Source organism: Protopterus annectens, chromosome 8.part0, assembly GCF_019279795.1.
Source record: "Protopterus annectens isolate FY-2018-M chromosome 8.part0, PAN1.0, whole genome shotgun sequence".
NCBI classification, from domain to species: Eukaryota; Metazoa; Chordata; order Ceratodontiformes; family Protopteridae; genus Protopterus; species Protopterus annectens.
This window is the reverse complement of record NC_056741.1, coordinates 228,994,018-229,014,773: the sequence shown is the minus strand read 5'-3', so window position 1 is coordinate 229,014,773 and position 20,756 is coordinate 228,994,018. Positions and strand designations below refer to the sequence as shown.

Sequence of the window (20,756 nt, the reverse complement as noted above, 5' to 3'; positions counted from 1 at the left end):
AGAACTGATAACCCATTTAGTGGTGGTGTCATCAGAAGGCTTGGTCTTATGTGGTCTGTCTCTATCCTTATCTTTAAGTTCTTTTAAAAGATCTACTGTTTGCTGACTGATGGATGCCATATCAGTAATCAGAGATGGAAGACGAAAATTACTGGCTACAAACAGAGCTCTACGATGAATAGTTCTAGCATTAAAAGGGAGACAGAACTGGTAGCGCAGCAGAGTACGTCATGATCTGGGCCTAAGCAAGTGACACAGTAAGAATGGAAGTCTCAGTGTGGTATTTGCTTTCCACAGGTGAGACAGTTATTGACTTTTTTGGACCTTGGTTAGTGCAAAAAAAAGGAAGGCTCCCCAATGGCTGAAGTTCGAAATCTGGAAACAGCTGACCAGCACTGTTGCAAATTACTTCTGCTATGGGCTCCACAGCAAGAAAGACTGGGGTAATGGCATTGCCTGCTCTCCTTTATAGCTAGGACAACCTGACGTCACCCAGCAAGTGACAGCAGCCAACGCACAAAATGTATAATATACATATATATATATATATATATATATATATATATATATATACACACATTATATATATATATATATATATATATATATATATATATATATATATATACATACACACACACATTATATATATATATATATATATATATATATATATATATATATATACACACACACACATACACACATACACACACACACATATACCTATATACACTTACACAGACACACATGCATACACACAACACCTTTTTTTCCCATTTTTGCACATGGGGTCAGAGTATCACTTTTCAGCAGCAACAGTCATCTTGAACCAAGATGAGATTATATGCATCTATGTCTCTCTCTCCCTGTCTCTATAGACACACACACACACATATATATATATATATATATATATATATATATATATATAAATTATAATTACTGGGTATACGGGAAGTTTGTGGATGAAAAATGACTGATTGCAGGCATTTGCTCAATTATTCTAGGCTGCTCTTGCAGCCTTAATGTGATTTGCATGAAAACGGTTGGAAGGAATACTTTACAGTGGCTAATGTGTGAATGAAACGAAATTGAAATACATTTTGCAGCCATTATTTTTATCACAATAATATTTCTGAGGAGAAGAGTTGGCTAAATGAATGTAATTGTTCGGTGTGAGTAAGGAGAAGTCTGAAAATGAAAATAGCTTGCCGTCCTTTTTATTTGCTTAGTTTTAATAGAATCATTTGCAGGATTAGAGCATAGTTGTGTGAAATATGGTAGAATTGACTACTTTCTGGCTACTGCTTGTGGGAAACACTTCTCCTAATTTTGCTCATGTCCCTGATTTTACCCCATATTTTCAGTCTGCTCCTCATAAAATGTGTCATTTTCTGAAAAACTGTGGAGACTTGCAGTCACTAAAAATGGCAAACATTTTTAAGCTACGTACCTTCATATCCTTAAGAAAAGGGGCATTAGTGCTAAACTGTTATTCTAGTAACTTTCTAAATAGATTAGATGAATATCTATAATCTGTCCTTGATTTTAGACATTTGTCCCTCATTATTATTTTGGCACTGTTCCACAGTCTTGCACTAAGGGACTGAGAGATATTGTTTTAATATAATGAAATAAGATCTATATAGCAAAGTGCTCACAACTGCTGGTAGCGGTCTGTAAATGAAAGTAACTTATCTTCTTGATGTTTTGAAATTATATATAAAAGGGTTTGCCATTGCAGGACTAATGCATATTTGTGTTCAACAAGTTGGAATACTTTACTGTGACCATTACTGTCACAATGGGACATCCGAGTTGTACACAGTCAAGTGGCCGCAACTGATGGGTATAGTCATTGTTAGATTATGACTGAAATTCAATCAGTCTTTTATGGTTGAAATGTTCTGAAATGGGTTACTTTGTTATTATTGAATAGTAAATTTTATTTCACTTCTAAATGGAAAAATGTTTAAGATGACAAATTTAAATGAAACAAATGTATTTTAATTTACTAAGCAATTCAAATAATGTAAAACAATAGGATAAGCAAGAACACATTAAAAAAATCAGGAAGGGGAATCTAAAAGAACCTGTAAATGCACTGTGTGATCCAAAAATGTGTGCATGTTTGAAAACTAAAACATTCACTGGATCTGAAATTGCAATGCCAAATAAAGTGGACAGAATGAATCATTATTTGTTTCAGCCTACTACATTGTCAGAAGATGTAACTTGGTGAAATGATACAATTCTTCCACTTTTATTAATACTACCATTTTATGGTGACTGTTTTGGGCACCCATCACTATCTAACTCAGTACTTTATACCACAGCACATTTATTTTTGTTTCTTAGCATCAAGTTTTATCTTAAAACCTTAATAATGTATTTTTTCTTTCAAATATATGCTTTCAAAACAGTTGTGCATTATGAATCATTGACAATTTGGGCATAAAAAATGTTATACTGGACAACTGGAAAATACTTATTCCTGAGCTCTATTAATTATGGTCCAAATTTTGTTTACAAAAAATCTAAGACTTTTAAGCAGCACTTTGAATTTGGGAACCCCAAATTATCTGGGTTTTTACTAATAAACCTAAGGGAATGTATACGTGTCTTTTGTAGAGCATGTACTTCATTATGGAAGGACCTAATGTTTTTCTGCATCAGATCTATTATGATGAGTATTTTAATTATAATTCCCTAGGTTTACTATATATTGATTTTTGTTATTAATGTGAAGCATTCTATTTTGGCATGACTACACATAAGTTGTCTACCAGAATCAAAGAGCATTTCAACAGTATTAAAAGTAAAAGATGAATATAATGCTTATAAACATTCAAAGGTTTGTATCAACTTCAGAAAGTTTTACTTCATGTTTCTGGAATGCGTTCTTTTAGACTATACAGGCGGGGGAATACAAAAATACGTTGGAAAAGATGGAAACCTAACTGTTTGGTGCTTGTTATTGGCAGATTATTTAAAAAGTGTGTGTGTGTGTTTTTTTTTTTTAATTGTATTCTGAGGAAGCCCTGTAGTGCATTGGTCGAAAGCACTTAATATAAAGAGTTGATTGGTCTTGCTATTTTTGGTAATTTTTTTGAATTACAGTATTTGTTATTTACACAAGACTTGGCTTTAGAATTCTATTTTGTGTACACACACACACACTCGTGTGTGTGTGTGTGTGTGTGTGTGTGTGTGTGTGTGTATGCATATATATATATATATATATATATATATATATATATATATATATTTTTTTTTTTTTTTTATTTTATTTAACAATTGTTGACCGGGAAAGTCCGACTAGGTTCCACAGAGCCTGTTTTCAGCGGAGGCCCAGGGAGAAATGCTCCAGATGATTGATATATATATATATATATATATATATATATATAGATATATTATATATATGGGTCCCCCACATTTTCTTGAATGCCATTTCAATGACAAACACACAGAGTGTGATTTAGTGTTGACTGTGTGGATAGATGAGCAGTGGAAATGTTGACAGTATGCATGTAATGTCGAGACAGGTAAGTGGAGTTGGAAGGTTAAGAGTGTTCATGTTTGTGTATGTCAGATAGGATTACAGTCAGGAATGAGTGAAGAATAGGTGCTGTATGTTTTGTATGGAGTTGTGTATTTTAGGGTTAAGTGTCAGGGTTAGATTACGGGATAGATATAATGCTTCTTGTAATGTTTGTGAGTCCAAGCGTGTCTTGTGTAGTGACAGTGTTGCGGGAAGGTTTTTATGAGGGTAAGGTGTAGGGTTAGGGTTATCTACCCATTATTAAGGTGATGCAGGGTGGTGGGCCTCCCCCTGCTCTCTTTAGTACTGTATGCTAAACCCTAATCCTAATTATGCTCCTTCCTTCAACCCTAACCCTACACCTTACCTTCATAAAAACCTTCCAGTAAAAATGCCACTACTCAGGCAAATTTGAGGCTAGTGTTATGGAGGGTTAAGTGTTAATATCTGGAAAGGAAATAGCTTTCGTTTCTCAATATTATTTAATTCGATATTTTTTTGTTTTCAGTATTCTGCATGCTCTAAGTTTTTTGTCAAGGTTTAGTTTTCCTTTCTCAATATTAGTTCATTCAATGATTTTTTGTTTTCTGTATTGTGTACGTTGTATGTTTTTAGTCAATGTTTTCAAATTGACATTAGATTAGTTCAACCATACACAACAGAAATGAAACAGAAGTGAATCTCTATGGTTATCTGTTCAGCCAACAAAATTTGGTCAACTACACAGATGATCCACAGATGTGTGGGATCATAACTGGGTTGGTAAATATGCTGTTTCACCAACATTGTGCAATGCTGTTGCTCATAGCACACCTAGTAGTGTGTGTCAGTGTTTGCAGTCAATGTTTAGTTGTCGACATTTGGGTATTTTGATTAAATTCATATAAATTTAAAGAAAATATTAAATTCTAAAAGCACTTCAGTGAGCTCCTCTTAACACTCCAAGATAAAAAAATATATACAAAAAAAAAGTCAAGTGCTGTTTGGTAAAGCCTACCTGCCATGAAAATATAGCATCTTTAATTCTGCTGTTTGCTGAGGGACAGCTGTTTCTATGAAAAATGAATCTATTAATGTTCCTTCTGTTGTGAGTAAGCTGACAGTCTTGAAACTGCAACGCTTCCTCCTGAACCTTTTTTAATTTCTGTCTATAATAATTTGTTGTAGAAATGCAAGTAAACATTATGCATGTGGAAACCAAGTTCATCTCAAGTATTACACGAGTATACATTTAGAAATGCTCTTAGAACACTTTAAGTGGTCCTAACGACATACAAAAAAAAATTAATGAAGGTACTCACCACCCACCGTTAGGGCTGTCTGATGTCTTCCTCATAGCAGGAAAATACTAAAGAGCTTAGCAAGTCTAAATAATGAAACTTATACATTTTTAGCAGAGAAAAATGTTCCAGCTAAGAAAATGAAGGAACATATTATTAAAGTGATGCATACCTGACATTATGAGATTTTTCAATGCTTAGCTTTTTTAAGTAAACAAAGACGCATCTTTATATATTTTAGGTGTATACTAGGCTAATCACCACTAGGGCTTGTATAAGTCTAGCCGTGTAATGGAAATATAAATTTGTCTCCTAAGTGGAAGTGTACACAGTGGATATGCTGACACAACCAGTTCTACATGACAGTACAAAAATATACATTTAGTCATACATTGTAAGCACTGTGGGACATGAACCACCTATCTCCTTAGATAATCTAGAAAACACAGTATCAACAGGAATCACCACAGCAGAAGTTTTGGGAACCCCTTCAGTCCAAAGACTGCAAATTAAGAATTCTACCCTAAGAAATGTTAACTGTTATTCAGATCTTAGGGGTAGATAGCTTCACCAGTGATGTGAAACAGCCATTCACATTCACTAAAGTCCTTCAAGAATACTTCAGCCTGTGTTTGTTTCTTTCTCATCATCTCACTGTACACTGCCAGAACCATGTAAGCAAAACTGTTTCTCCATCACAATGCAGTAATAAGTAACACTGACTTGTTTTCCTAAATGATTAACTTGGCAGAATAGATTATAACTTCTAGATCTTTGCTTTTTTACCCAGTTTAGTAGTTACTAAAGGCCCATTTTTACTAGGGGACAAATATATATGTGGAATACTGGAGACAATATTAGCTGAAATCTTATAGTGCTGAGTGGGGTCCAGCAAAAACTACGCTGTCAATGCCTTCAACTGTAGGCAAGCCAACCCTGGGTCATCCTTCAAATGAACACACCTTTTCAAAAATACCCTTATCTTCCTCTGTTTTCAAGATGGATTTCTCCAGTCAGTACACCAAGTTATGACATTTGTGGTTCTTCTCACACACTGGTACCTGCAAACCTATTGTTGTAGTAATTTTCAAGTGCACAAATTTGAGTGCTGAAAAGGATCAGAGCATTTATTGCTCCCTATTGCATTTACATTCACCAAGACCTCTATCCTTAGTCATTTTAGTAGAATCAAAGATGATCTGAATGTTATATCCAAGATGACAAACATCTTGAGATGTCTTCTCATATTTCAAACCCAGATGTAACATTTCTGTCAACAATCCTACCTTGCATATCTAAACAAGCCTACCTTGGTGTGTGATTTGCTTTAGAGCTGACTGGTAAGAGAAGTTTTATTTGATTTTATACTTTATCATTGTTTTTCACATTTTGTCGGTAAGAAGGGCTAGCTTGTTAAGATTTACTTTGATTCATATTTTGTTTATGGGATGTAAAGGAATTACAACTTTTGTCTGGTTTGCAGAACTTGTACCGTCAGAACAACTTTACTGTACTTATTTTAGTATTTAGTTGTACATTGCTCGTGGGATTTTTTTGTCATAGAAGTTCATTTAAACTCTCTCTGAATTCTGCGGTTGCTGATTTTAATTATTCTTTTCTTTTACAATATTTTATTCATTTGAAGCTAAACGTGGATTTCTTAAATGAGTTTGCAATTAATTTACTACTGCACAAATATCTTGTATGGTGTAATAAATGCTATGCATATTTAAAGATAACAGCTGATATCACTGGTGGTCTGTGTTCCTCGTGTCAAAGGTTGGATGATTTGCTTACCATTCTTAGAAGTAAATCTAGACTTGATGACGATTGCACTTGTGCAATTGGCATGGCGTGGAGAACTTTAGTTTTTTCATATATTATTGACTGGAGTGGTGAAATAAATAATGTTAGGCAAAGAATAAACAGAACACATTTAGGAAATGATTGTCTGCAAAGATCATTCAACTCCTACGAAACAAGATTCCCCTGACAACTTTGGAATTCTGGATGCAAGTATAAGGATCTGGTTTGTATAGCAGGAAACGAAAAAAAAAAGCAGGGAAGAAGTTCACAACAAATAAGGAATAAAAAGAAACGGATTAATGACTGTAAAGGAAAGAGAATACGTACTAAAACGGACACTGCTTTGTTATGAAAGACACAGGTTACAGGGAATGATAATATTTTTCTAACTGAAAACCTTCAGTCTACAGAAAAAGGCATCATTTTTCCAAAAGAGAAGATAGAAAACAAAGAGACAAGGGGCAGGTGAAAAGGAAGAAACCAAAATTGAACATGGAAGGATTGAAGAACATTACTATAAGAAAAAAGAAGAGAAAGACAGATGCTGACTACATGGCTCAAGCTGTGGATGTACAAAGCTAGGTGAATGAGAATGTAATACACAATGAACACAGTGGGATTAATAAGACAAATGGTGATGATGATCTATCCCTTCATAACAATTGACAGAGCAGATATTACTGTATCAGAAGCTGAAGATTCTTCAGATTTGGTGAGCTAATATATTATTTTAATTGTTGATTCAATTATTATAGGAACTGATACTTGTATTTGCAGAGAAGATCATGAACATTTAATAGTGTTATGTTTGCCAGGAGCAAAAATAGAAGATGTGAGAGAAGCCTTGGAATGCCTTAATGTAAAGAAGTATGGATCCATTTTTATTCATGCTGGTACAAATGATGTCATCTGTAAGAATCCCCTGACTGTTAGTAGGGAGCTGACAGCCCTGTTGGATAGTATAGCTTTTACTGGTATTAGGACATATTTTTCACAAATCACATATAGAAAGGATAGTCAGGTTACTGTGAATTAAAAGATTTTTGGGGTAAATACTGACATGGAAAAAATGTCCGGTTTTAAAAAATGGAGATGTGCAGAGCATCCAAGCCTATTTTTGGGCACATGTGTTCAGACAGGATGGAGTGCATTTGTCAAGATCAGGGAAGAGAATTTTTGCAGCAGATATTTTGCAACATTTAACAAACACTAGGCAGGATATTTGCCAGGTCATACATTTTAACAGTTCACAGTTAGCAATATTTGATGCATCTCTGATGGTTGTTAATGCTAGGAGCATTAATAATAACATTTTTTTTTTATTGGAAAATTTGCTACGTTCCCACAAGACAAGTTGTTATTGTTTATGAAACATGGTTAAAGAGCAATGACTAGAAACCATTTATGTCAGGATATAAATGTTTCTACTGTTACAGACATTCTAACAAAAAATCAGGTGCAGGTGTTATGATAGGGATTAAAGATAGCCATGAGACTTGTGATTATTACATGTTCAATGAAAACACCAATAGTATAGACTGTGTAATTGTGACACTAAAGACAACCCTGAAAACATGTAACAATTGTTGAAGTGTATACACCACCCAAGTCAAGTGCAGATGACCTATAGGAATTCATACATTTCTTGCATGAAACACAGGAAAGGAAGGAATAATAATATTAGCTGGGGACTTAAATTTTCCAGAAACTGACTGGAATAATATTGAAAATAATTGCTTCAGATTGTAAAAAAAAAAAAACCTAGCAGGGGACGAACATACTAGGCATTGCTTATGTTCCTAAAGAAATTACTGTTACTTCAAGTCAAGTTTTATCACCATGGATGTGCAGTGATCATGGGGTTATAAAGGTTAATTTGTTGCTAGATAATTCTGCCAAACTGAAATCTAAACCAATGCACAGAAGGTTACTTACAGATTATATGGAAGCAAATGAGTCACTATGTAAAACTAACTGGAGTGAGGTGTTCAGTGGGAAAAACTGCAGAGGGAATGTGGAAGGTTTTTAGAGAGAAATTGAGTGCAAAAATCAAAAAAAAAAAAGTTTGACATCAGAATTTAGGAATACAGCATCGGGGGATAGGTTTCCATAAGAACAAGATATCTGATTAAGGTGAGAGATAAAAAAAGTAAGAAATGGAAGAGAAGTTGAACTACAACTTTGAAAACTGAAATAAACAAGTTGGACAAACAGATTAAGCATACTGTGAGATAAGATCAAGAAAATTTTGAAGAAAAATTATATAAAGATATTGAGCATAATAGGAAACCTTTTTATAGATACATAAGCTGTAGAAGAAGTACAAACACATAAACTGTGTACAGATCCTAAAGTTTATTCTCAGACACAAGAAATTATAGCTATGTTTACAAAATCTGAAAAACAGTTTGGCTCCACAAAATGGGTGATAAGTTGTCCTAATGACATTGAGGTAACCCCAGATATTGGAATCAAATTAGATTGTATTAAAAAAGAACTGCACAAACTAGATCCAAACAAAGCACAGGGAGCAGATAATGACCTGAGAATACTTCAGCAAGAACTTATGGTACCATTATATCTATAATTCTCTAGGTCATATAAATATGGGGAGAGTCCTCAAAATTGGAGACATGTGATTATTAAACCTGTCTTTAAGGGAAAGAGGAGTAGGACAAACCCAGAGTCATATAGACCCTCAAGTCTACTTTTATGTTGTGGAAAAATAATTTATAAGGTAATATTGTATAGGTTATTGTCAGAATGGGAAAGGTTGGGACTTGAAACCATATATCAGCATGCATTTGTTGAAAATAGCTCTATAACCACCTATAGCATGATGTTCTATAACAATATAATAACAGCTATGAATGATAAATTGTGCTGTGATGTAATTTATATAGATTTAACTTCAGCATTTGACAGAGTCAAACAAAATGCTGATCAATAAATTAATACAACTAGGTACTGATATACTCTTGATAAGATGGATGGCTGCACGGCTTACAAATAGGACATGGCAAGTATATAGCAACTGAACAGGTGAAATCCTTGGTTACAGTCAGGGTGTTTCAGAGGGCTCTGTCCTAGGCCCTTACTTGCTTAGATTGTATCTTTCAGACCTAACGTTTTCATTTGAGGTGTTCTATATTCTATATGCAGATGACCTCAAATTGGGTAAACTGATTACATTTGTTACAGATAAGGCATGTCTGCAAAATAACTTGACTAAATTGACCATTTGGGCACAGGAGAATAATATGCTGATAAATGCATCAAAAACTAAGCATGTGCAATTTGGCAAAGTGAAAGGTGAATATTTAATAAAGCACACAGTAATTGAAACTGTAGACTCATATAAAGACCTGGGTATATAGGTAGGTTCAGCTATAAGTTTCTCTAATCATGTCAACCGATTGGTTAATGATAGCTATAGAACTATAGGTTGTATAAAAAGATTTATTAAGTCTAGGAAATCAAAAATGATGACGCCATTGTTTGTTAGTTACATTAGACCCAAACTTGAGTATGGAAAAACAACATGGAAACCTTACAAGAAAACAAGCATGAGTAAACTGGAAAGAGTAGAGCGAATTTATAAAAAGAGCATCCATGGATGTGAAAATATAAGTTATTATGAAAGACTAAAATATCTGAACTTGTACAGTGTCTCTTATAGATATCTAAGAGGAGATTTTATTCAGGTATATAGGGCATATAGAGACAACTATCTCTGTGAATGTTTGGGCTTATCAAAAAGTACTAAAGAATCAACAGATAACCTGTATAGAAGGTTCTGTAGGAATTAGAAATGTACTAATTGCTTCTCTGACAGAATAGCTGATGCATGGAACAGACAACCAAATCATATTAAAGCAAGTACTAGTTTAGATATTTTTAAGAACAGCCTGGGCACTTATGGAAACAAGTGTTTTGGTATTTTGGAAGCCAGAAGGGCATTAATGCCCGTACTTAAAATGTTTGTACATATGTATTTAAGTAACAAAAGCTCAAAAATGACCAAGCATAGTGTTGCAATTAATGAACTATCATTTCATCAGTAAAAATAATTTTGCATCTATACTCTGTCAGACATAAAACACTGAACCCTGTCTCATCAGTGACAAGACTCCATAACAACTCTACAAAATTGAACATTGCGGGGAGAAGGAAAATCTTCCCTAAACCCAATTTAAAAGACATACAGAGACAGAACAGTGCAGATGGCTGCTCCAGCAGAAAAAACATTTGTGAAAGTCAGCTGAGTGTTTGACTTTCTTATGTCATTGCTGTAGACAGCAATGCAGCAGTCTTCCAAAACTCGCTTGCAATACTTCAAATGAAAAGGCTCCAAACTGCCCATCTCCAGCGGACACAGACAAAAAAGCTGCAGAAAGGAATCAAACACTTTAGGTTGTTTTTTGCAGAACTTTTATCAAGTCCACTTCAATCTGTTATCTGTGTTTGTCAACAGAATAGGGAACTAAGTAAAAGCTATTTTTTACATACAGGCCTAGAATGAAACTACAAAAATACGCACCTATACCACCTAGGCTCTTTGTAATTCCTTCCTTCTTCATATTCTTGCTATTAAGGGCATGACCGTGCTTATTCTTCTACAGATTAGTACCGCCACATCAGCTTCTAATATTTTTTTAAAAAATTCTGAATGTAAATTACACCTGTGTTAGCTGATTTACAACTACAGGATATTTTCCTAACTTCAATGACTTATTTTTAATAAACTTTTTTTAATTGTTTATCATGATCAAATTAGTTTCTATACTTCCTGTTTTGCTAGACTGAATATTGGGTCTACTTCACTTTGTCGAAAAACCTACTTGTCGAACACAATTTTGTTGAACTCTATTCATCAAACCCTTAATGCATTGAATGTTCATTTAAGCAAAATTTTTCCCAGGGGGAAAAAGCACTTGGCCATCATCAGAAATGTGTCCTTTTCTCCAATGCAGTGTGATCTCAGAGTTGGTATAATTAGTTGGGGTGTATGGGGTGCAGACCCCCACATTGAGGGATAGGTTTTAAATGTTATTTTTGTGACAATCGCTGGTTGGCCCAGTGGTTATTTTCCTTGGGAAAACTTTCGCTTAAACCATCGTTCGATGGATGGAGCTTTTGACAAATACAGTTTGACTAATAGGTATTCGCTAAATAGTTTGTTCAACAATGTGATATAGATCCCTGAATATCTTAGCTATGGTACTATTTAAATAACTTCTGCAATGAACACTAATGAAATCTGTTTGCAGCCCTTTAGATTTCTTGTATTTGAAGAGCAAGTGACCGGGAGTGTTTATTGTCCTTCATTCACAGATTTATGTGGCTTAAAGTACTAATGCCAGTTAGCTACAGCATAACACAAATAACTCATACTTTGTGCAGATGATAAAAGCTTACTGGTAATGGAGGATAGCTGATGGTTTGCAGTGTGGTACTACTTTTCAAGCTAAAGCAGAACAATAAATCAGTAGTACACACACACACACACACACACACACACACACACACACACACACACACACACACACACACACACACACACATAAATACAAAAAAATGGCTCCCCTTACCTCTATTATTAATATAATCACTGCCCCTATGATGGATATGATTTCTCCAATGAGGCGGATTTGATCCGTTTTTGTAGTGTAACAATCCTTTAAAAGCCAAGACATATGCTTGCATTAATACTTCATGACAATATCAGATATTAGCAATACAGCAAACTCAGTTACACAAAACTACTAGCAAATGCTTCTAAACTGTATCTTCTGCAAGCCACTATATAAAGGAAAAAAATGCAGTAAAGAAAAATATTCACTGTAATTGTAAACTTAACAGTATTAACAAATGGAAAATTCTTTAGAAAGGTAAAAGACAGAGTACCATGCATGACCCTAAGGAAGATGTCCTTCATGAAATAATGTATGATCCTACATGGGCAGGGTGATGCTACATTCAGATCTGATATTGGAATAAAGTCAGCAAGTAAAATAAGGATTCTGTTTATGGGGACCTTAAAGGGAAAAACAAAATGTTTGGCTGATGTTAGGTAAACACGTTTGCACAGAGTTTTTTCAGACATTGCATATTCATGAATTTATAAAGTTACATTAACAATACCAGATTTCCTCTTTAAAGAATGTATTCATAAGTAGGAGTTCATATTTGCTATTACCTGAACAGGAAAACAGTAATGAGCACATTAAACATTATCAGTACATTCATGACACATGACGGTCACTGTCTAGAGTGGTGAAAAAGAAAAGCAGACATGTCAGAGGTCAGTCAGAATAATGTATGAATAATAATTCTAATAATAATCGAAGTCATTCAAAATAAATCGAGACAAGATGTCACATCAGTATAGGACAGAAGGAAGATGTCAGGCAGGCATTTACATCAAACTATCCAAATCCCTCTCACAGATGACAATCATAGCAGTTAATATCTTTCTGAAAAATTAAATGACAAAGCCAAAAAATAACGAGCGACAATGGTCTAAGATCAGGGATACATTTTAAATATTGCTCGTACATACATAGAATGGTGCTAGAATAACAGGTTTTGCATTAGCATCCATTAAGGATATGGAAGCCTGAAACTCAAATGTTTGCCATTATTTAGTGACAGCAGTTCTAAATAATTTGTCAGAAAATTCTACATTTTAGGAGAATTGGGCCAGAAATTTGAAGAAAAATCAGAAGCATTCTGCAAAATCAAGACCAGCTAACAGCTACAGTGACAACTACTGCTATTATAAACAATTCAGAAAAAGTAAAAAGCAGCCTTTTAATAATGAGCATATTATATGTTCCCTTCCAATCCTCTGAAACATATCATTAGCTATGAAGATAACTGGCTACAATCTGCCACTTTCAATACATAAGAGACTGCATGCAAGTTATTTACTCACAATAATGACAAATGTCTGATGTAGATCCATCTTTGAGAACCATCAGAACTGTATGCTGCATGCATTAAGACTACTCAGAATGCCTTCCTCAGGCAGTCTAGCTCCTTCCCCCAATCCCATCATGCATCTCTTTGCTTGCTCTCTAGTTCTTCCAGAGGAGTATTAACACTCATATTTACATACCCCTCAAATGACCCTGATTGTCAAAGATGTTTCCCATTATGACTCAAATTTTAGACCTGTCTGTCTTAATCCCTCCCAAAACTGGTAACTTAAGCAGAAAAAGTAGCAACTTAAACTTAATGACAATAATTAAAGTTAGACTTCTTTTACTTCAGGAAATGTATGTTAATTCATATTTTCTTATTCTGTCAATGTTTCAGGTTAACAGCACTTATATTTTAAGAATCCCAGACTGCCCCTGATTATTTCTAGATTTGTCCCCGATTCTGTTGATATTTGTCTCTGGTTGAGAGCTTTGAATATTTATCGACTCATTAACAGTAGACAGGATATTAACGGGAAAAAAGACCCTACTCACCTCCGCTAGAGTTACCACCTGTCCTTCACAATGTCCCTCTTTGTGAGGGACAGTTCTTCTTTGGACAATTGCGTCCTTTGGGGAAAAAAAAACTAAAAAATGGCAAATGTCTTGAGATCTCAGGACAAAAGAAGACTTTGTATGTTTTCTTTAATAGTTGCATAAAAAAGTGAAGTTCTGTCCTTTGGTCTGGTTGTATGTATGTGCAGTTCTGTAAACTCTCACCTTTCTACAAAAAATGCCCTACTTTTTGCATATGAAAGGGTGGCAACCCCAATCTCACCACCACAGGGGAGGAACAGGCAGAAAGCTTAACCAAAGACGGACCTACTTTTTATGGATCTATGACGATGTTAAATGTGTTGTTTTCATGTCTGATAAGTAACCCATCTTTGGTTGTCATCAGGACTGAGCTCCTTGTTAATCCTCTAGAGTATCCCTGATCGCAAGAATATCAGTTTGCAAAATGGCTGACTTCATTGTCTAAGTAATGTCCAGTGTACAGTGCGCCAGTGAAGGTACTTAGTGAAACCAGGTGGCTACACTACAAATATCAACCACAGCATTCATTAGAAATGTTGCTGATGTGGCTATATCCCTGAAAGTATGTTTACAGAGTGTCTGGTAAAGGGCTTGGCCCTCATGAACTAAAAGAGGACTTGCATGCAATGGAGGATTTGCTTTTATTCAATTAAAGAAAAAAAAGAATATACTGGTCACCCGGTTTTGGATTTGCTTTTCTAACTACTTTAGGTATGAAGGAGGGATTAGTTCTAAAGACTGTTCTCCTTGAGACAGACTAAAAATTAGTTTGGGTTTATAGTCACCAAGAAGAGGATTTTTCAAAAAAGAAATTTTAAATCTGCAGTGGCTGCTGGTTTGAATGGGGTGGGGGTGATGAGGTTCTAAAAGATGAAATACAGGTCCCACAGCAGGACATCTTCTCTGAATGGAGGTCTGAGATGAAAGGTACCTTTAATAATGCTTTTGCTGACCTTCAGTAATGTTAGCAATGGAAGCTAAACTGCACATTTGAAACCGATGCGAATAGTGGAGTAGCTTAGACTTTTGTCTGACAAATTTGCTGGCTGCTCTATACCTTTGTGATGAGCTGCTATTATGAGGCTGAAATTCCATTCCCCCATCCAGATGCAGAAGCATACCCAGTTGTTTTTGTATGCCCCCCCCCCCGATGGATAGTTTCTACAATGGCCATAAAAAAAGGAATGACAGTCTTGCAGTATGGTGGGTTGTTAGCTATGACTGGAACTGCAGATGTCAAGAAGACAGTTTCAAGGTGCACAATTCTGCATACATAGTCCCCAGAGGGTGAAAAAGCAAGTTTTCAAAAAGTGTAAGTTACAGTAGACCACCTATCAGCCTTTGGCATGTATCTTGCCATGCACATGCAGTAGTTGTAGAGACTACAGAGGTTCCTGACCAGTAAAATCCATGGTCTCAAACACCTAGCCTATACAGATAGGCTAAAAGCCCTATCCCTCTACTCAGTCTCATACAGACTGCTCAGAGGTGACCTGTGTCTGACATACAAGGCAGTCTCAGACTCAGTCTTGATGGAGTTGCTGCATATCTGTAAGTCAACCTCCACTCGCGCAACCCACACACAAGGTCTTACCCTGGTCTGCGACATTAATAGAACTCGTTGGTGGGATAGATGTGTGTCCTAACTCCCCCATCTGTGGCATAGACTTCCTGTCCATGTCAAGCAGAGTACCTCACTAGCCCTCTAAGAGGAACCTGGATGAATGGATGACAAATAAAAAATATACCCCTGGGATCCCACCTGTGTCCCTGCTGGACAAGGAAAACAGGTGCAGACTTTGTGGGAACATGGGTGAAATTTTGGCTAGGCTTATAAGGGCCTCTGGGCCAATAGCCTACTATCGTCCTATGAAAAGTAGTAGCAGAAACAAGGTCGGATATGGCCAAATGAGAGAAATCATCACACAAGCTTGATGCACTACTGGATTCCGGATTAATACCGGCTTTAATGAGAGTAAAAAAATGCATACAAGGGACCTTGCGGTCGCTGTGTCACTCCCTCAACCATGGGGAAGGAGATCAGGAAGATGTATTGGCAATACTTTGCATCTGATGGTGAAGGATCATCAATGACTGGTTGTTCTCCCATCTGCAAAAGATTTCACTGGCTATGCTCATGCTCAGGCTCAGTAACAATGAGAGAAAAGGCAGCATTTGTTGCCTATCAGCTATGGAGCTGCCCTCCTCAAGCTGTGCACTGTCACCAGAAACTGACTGTTGTCTAGTGCCCACTTCCAGAGAGACATGGCATCTCTGCAAAAGAGATAAGAAATTCTGCTTCATTCTTTCTTCATGGCACACACTGCTACCATGCATATGGAAAGGCTTTCAATGTAAGCAACACTCCCCGCAATTTAGAATGTTTCAGAAATGTGTGATTCTGTAGTTTCCAGGCCAACTGCATGGACCACCCTTAATACACTATATACCCCAGGGCACAAGCATATATGCATACTGACAACATAGGGATAGGGACATGAAAAGGGTTACCTGCAGTAAACCATTGAGTGAAAGAACCAACTGAGCTGGGTCTTGCATATTTTAGTTATCCATGGGCTGGAAAATGGTTGTTTGCCCTGCCTCCTCTGTAGATGTAGCCACTACAAACCTCTCCGACACTGGCATGGGGCAAATGGACCAATTCAAAGAGGCAGAATCCCACAGTGGGTTATGTTGAAATAAGGAGGTCCTAACTGAAGGTTTGAAGCACATGAATATTTCCAGAGAAAATGAAAGACCTGCAAACCATGGTGCCAAAGACATGGCCTATGAAGTTAATACTCTGGGAGAGTTGTATCTAAGCCAGGCTGATCATAAAGGTTGAGAGGCTGGGATAACCTGATTACAGCTGAACCAGCTTGCTCAGAAGCACCACAGCAAGGAACTACTCATCTACACATGAGAAAATGTTGACTCAATGTGAGCTCTAGTGAGCTGCAACCACTGAATGTACTTGCTGTGCACACAGGGGTCTGTGCTGTAATTGAACTGAAGGCTCCTGAATTAATGATGACTAACTCTGATGTTAAAGAGAAGACTATTCCTGCACTCCTTGATGATCTTTACATGAAAGTAGATGTCTCGGTGGTCTAAATACCCAATGCAGTTTCCATGTATTAGGCATGGCAAGACGTTTCTTTGTGGGATTCATTGGTTTAAGGAAACAAAGATCTTGTATCAGTCCAAGGTCCTTCATTTTCTTCAGTAGTAAAAGAATCTGAAGTAAAATCACCATCATTTCAGGCATGATGTGGCCTCCTAGGTGGCTCTTTTTCTAACAGATTTAGCACATTTTTCTTTAACACTGACTATTAAGGAGGAAAGATACTTGTCAAGGAATTTGGTGGAGGGAGACTCAGGATCAGGATTTTACAACCACTAGATATTATGTCTGAAATCAACCTGCCTTTGGTGAACTTCAGGTACTACAGCAAGTGGAGGGATGCATGTCATCTGACTGTTTCATGAGTGGAGCAGTTAAGGAGGCCTTCACAAGTGCTGATGTACACTCTTGGGTTGAACAGGGCTGAACAAGACCTCGTGGAAAAGAGTGGTTATCATACCCTGTTTAGAAGTAACTTTGTAAGATACCTTACTGGGGATTTGATTCAGTAAGCATTTTTCCACTAGTGCTGCTGTCGGCCACGTGGGAACCACATTTGATGTCGACTCCTTTTTTTCTAGCATATGAATGTTGTGGAGGCTGGAACTCAACTCCCATAACTGCAAGGATCTTGCCCTGCTCTGCCATGTCTTTGAGAAACCTCTTCACATCTTTATTAAATGGAGCAATGTCCTCTAAATGGGGAATCCAAGAAAACTGTTTTGGTAGCCTCTGCAAAATCTGTTAATCTGAGCCAACATTATTCCAGGACTCTTATCATAGAGGACTCCAATGTACGACACACAGATGCCCCACCCACCAGTCTGAACAAGGAGAAGATAATGATTAGTTGCTTATCTGGAGCCAGGATCTTCCAAGTTATGCACTCACTCTCAAGTCACTACACCACAGGTACCAGTATGATCCAGTTACTGTCACAGTCCATGTTGATGTTAACAACCCAAGATGCATTTTCCTGGACTACATATTGAAAGAGAAATTGTTGATCTCTCCGAATATGTGTCTCAAGACAGGTATGTTCCTTACGTTCTACCTTCATCATGAATGATGCCTCAGCATGAACAAATGGCACTTACCATCAGACTACAGGTAGTGGGTCTCGGTGCTAGCAATCTTAGAAATGGGGTATCTGAGAAAAATACTGGTGAGTGAGAAGAAAGGGATGAGGGCATCACAGAAGAAGAAAATGTTACCCTCTGAAACACTCTCCTGGTGTCCCCAAACAAAGAGAACTAGAAAAGCTAAATTAGGTGTCTTTTCCTTAACTTTGCTTCCAAATTTTTGTCTTCATTCAGGGAGATAGGAAAAGTCTGAAGCTGAAGGTGGCTTCGGGAGAACAGGCAGTGTATGCTCAAGCGTTTTGCAGTGGATATGAATCAACAAGTACAGATGGATGCCTGTTTTGTCCTTACCGTACCTTGCTGTTCTGGCAGTTGGTGTACAGGTTGAAGTCCATGAGCTGTATTTCCCTTGTTACAGGGTTTGATCTCCACCACTCTCATTTGCTTGCTGTGTGACCTTGAGCAAGTCACTTGGTCTACTGTTTGCAGGTTGCAAATGAAAAGGGATTGCGTCTCCAGTGGGCCAACCTATTTAACAGTCAGTATTACTATGGTCTTTATTCTCTTAACCAATCTCTTATCAATGCTGAGTTCACTTTCAAATTCTTGCAATCCCTGAACTGAGCTGGCTGCTTATCCACAAGAGCACTTATCATGACAGTGTTCTGCAGTTTGTCTTTTTTCTTCCAGTGGACTGCACTCAGGGTTGCCAGATGTCCCTATTAGACTGAGACTGTCCTGGGATCAGCAGCCCGATCTAGAGTCCTACACTGCCAATTACAATCCCGGCAAAACATCCACTGCTTTGTTTTATTTTATTTTTTTCTGATTGGCTTGTATGCAGGTATACAAGCCAATCAAAAATCGCAAAGTGGAGCCACTTCGGTTTAATGCGGAACTGCTTGCCCTTTTTTTGGGGGGGGGGGGGTCCATACCTGTCCCTTTACAAATCTGGCAACCCTGACTGCACTATTAAGAAATTGTGCAACCTGATATCTTTGGCCTTCAGTCAATAAATAGAAAGGTTCTGCCAATCAGTGGGTGAAACAGTCCTATAAAAGCAGGCACACTTAAAAAGAGGTTTCAAAATTTTAGTTGTTAGGTCTAAGTTTGGGGGATGGAAAGACAAACAAGCAATACCAAAAATTGCTAAGAGGATTATGTTAGAGAAAATAGCAAATGATACACAACTACTGTAAACTTGCAAGAAGGTAGACCTACCATGGCCCATAGAAAAATACTTTTTCAGAAATTCTAGCTAAGCTAGCAAGCCAGGTAGATTCAGTGTGCCCAACCTGTTCACATAATGATGAGGAACTAGAAATCAAAGCAAAGAAATATGCAATGAGATTGGGGAAGAGAGCCAGTCAGTATAAGAAAGCTTTAGTTGCTGAGAGGTCCTGCTGCCTGGGGTGTATAAGTCCTATTGGTAACCAAATACAGACTACTACTTACTATAGCTCTCATTTCCATCTCGACTGTGTGCATCCAAGTAATCTTGACTGTGTGCAGCCAAGTAGTGGACAGACACTGAACTAAAGCATAATGGATAATGAGCTTACAGAATGTGATGCTTTCAAGTGGATAAGTTCACAAAGTGTAGACAGCTTACACAAGGGGATGCATAGTATCAACCTACAGCCCTAAAGAATTGCCACCTGAAATCATACCTCCAGCGGTTTCTCAACAAAGATGGTCATGTCCTTTGGATCAGTTCGGTTAGTCAGACGTGGTGCTAGAGGACGGTAGACGCAGCAGGCAGTGAAGACTGAAATATAGATTAGGTAAAGTAAACACAGGAGACGAAAGTACAGTTTACCATACTTGTTCCACTTCAAGCTAACCAGTTCTTTCACAGGAGTCATGTCCAAAATTGGACGTGCCTAGCAAGAGACAAAACAGGATAAAGGAAAACAAAAGATTACTCTGTACTAGAACACTTCAGTTAATATTTTCAGATCATTTTTCATAAAAACACAACTTTAAATTGAAAAATGTAAATAAAGACAGAATTTTATATATAAATATATATATATATATATATATATATATATATATATATATATATATATGGGTCTAGGACATTTCAATGAAAGTTGAATTAGTGTGCACTTTTCACTGAAAGCTCAATTCACTGAAACACATTTCACTGAAAGTTATATATGGCCTTTTCCACACTGTAGTGTGACCCTGGAGTTAATTATATATAGTAAGGGGGGGTGGGGGGCACTGCCCCCCCCCCACATATTTTAAATATTTTGAACTATATACATGGATACTTGCAATTCCAATATATTACTCTTTTCCGAACATAATATACACCTAAAATATGTGGGGAGCAGTGCCCCCCCACACACCCCCTTACTATATATACCAACTCCAGGGTCGCACTACAGT

At 36.9% G+C, this 20,756-nt stretch overlaps 1 protein-coding gene across 1 annotated transcript in view; it reads right to left on the bottom strand.

Moving 5' to 3' along the window:
- LOC122808197 (transient receptor potential cation channel subfamily V member 6-like) overlaps positions 1-20,756 on the bottom strand; it is a 346,314-nt gene that overhangs the window by 194,839 nt on the left and 130,719 nt on the right. The window contains exons 7-8 of the mRNA XM_044079164.1: positions 20,030-20,242; positions 12,225-12,311 (exon numbers count right to left, since the gene is read on the bottom strand). Of these exons, the coding sequence (XP_043935099.1) occupies positions 12,225-12,311; positions 20,030-20,242 (300 nt within the window). The remainder of the gene's footprint in view (positions 1-12,224; positions 12,312-20,029; positions 20,243-20,756) is intronic.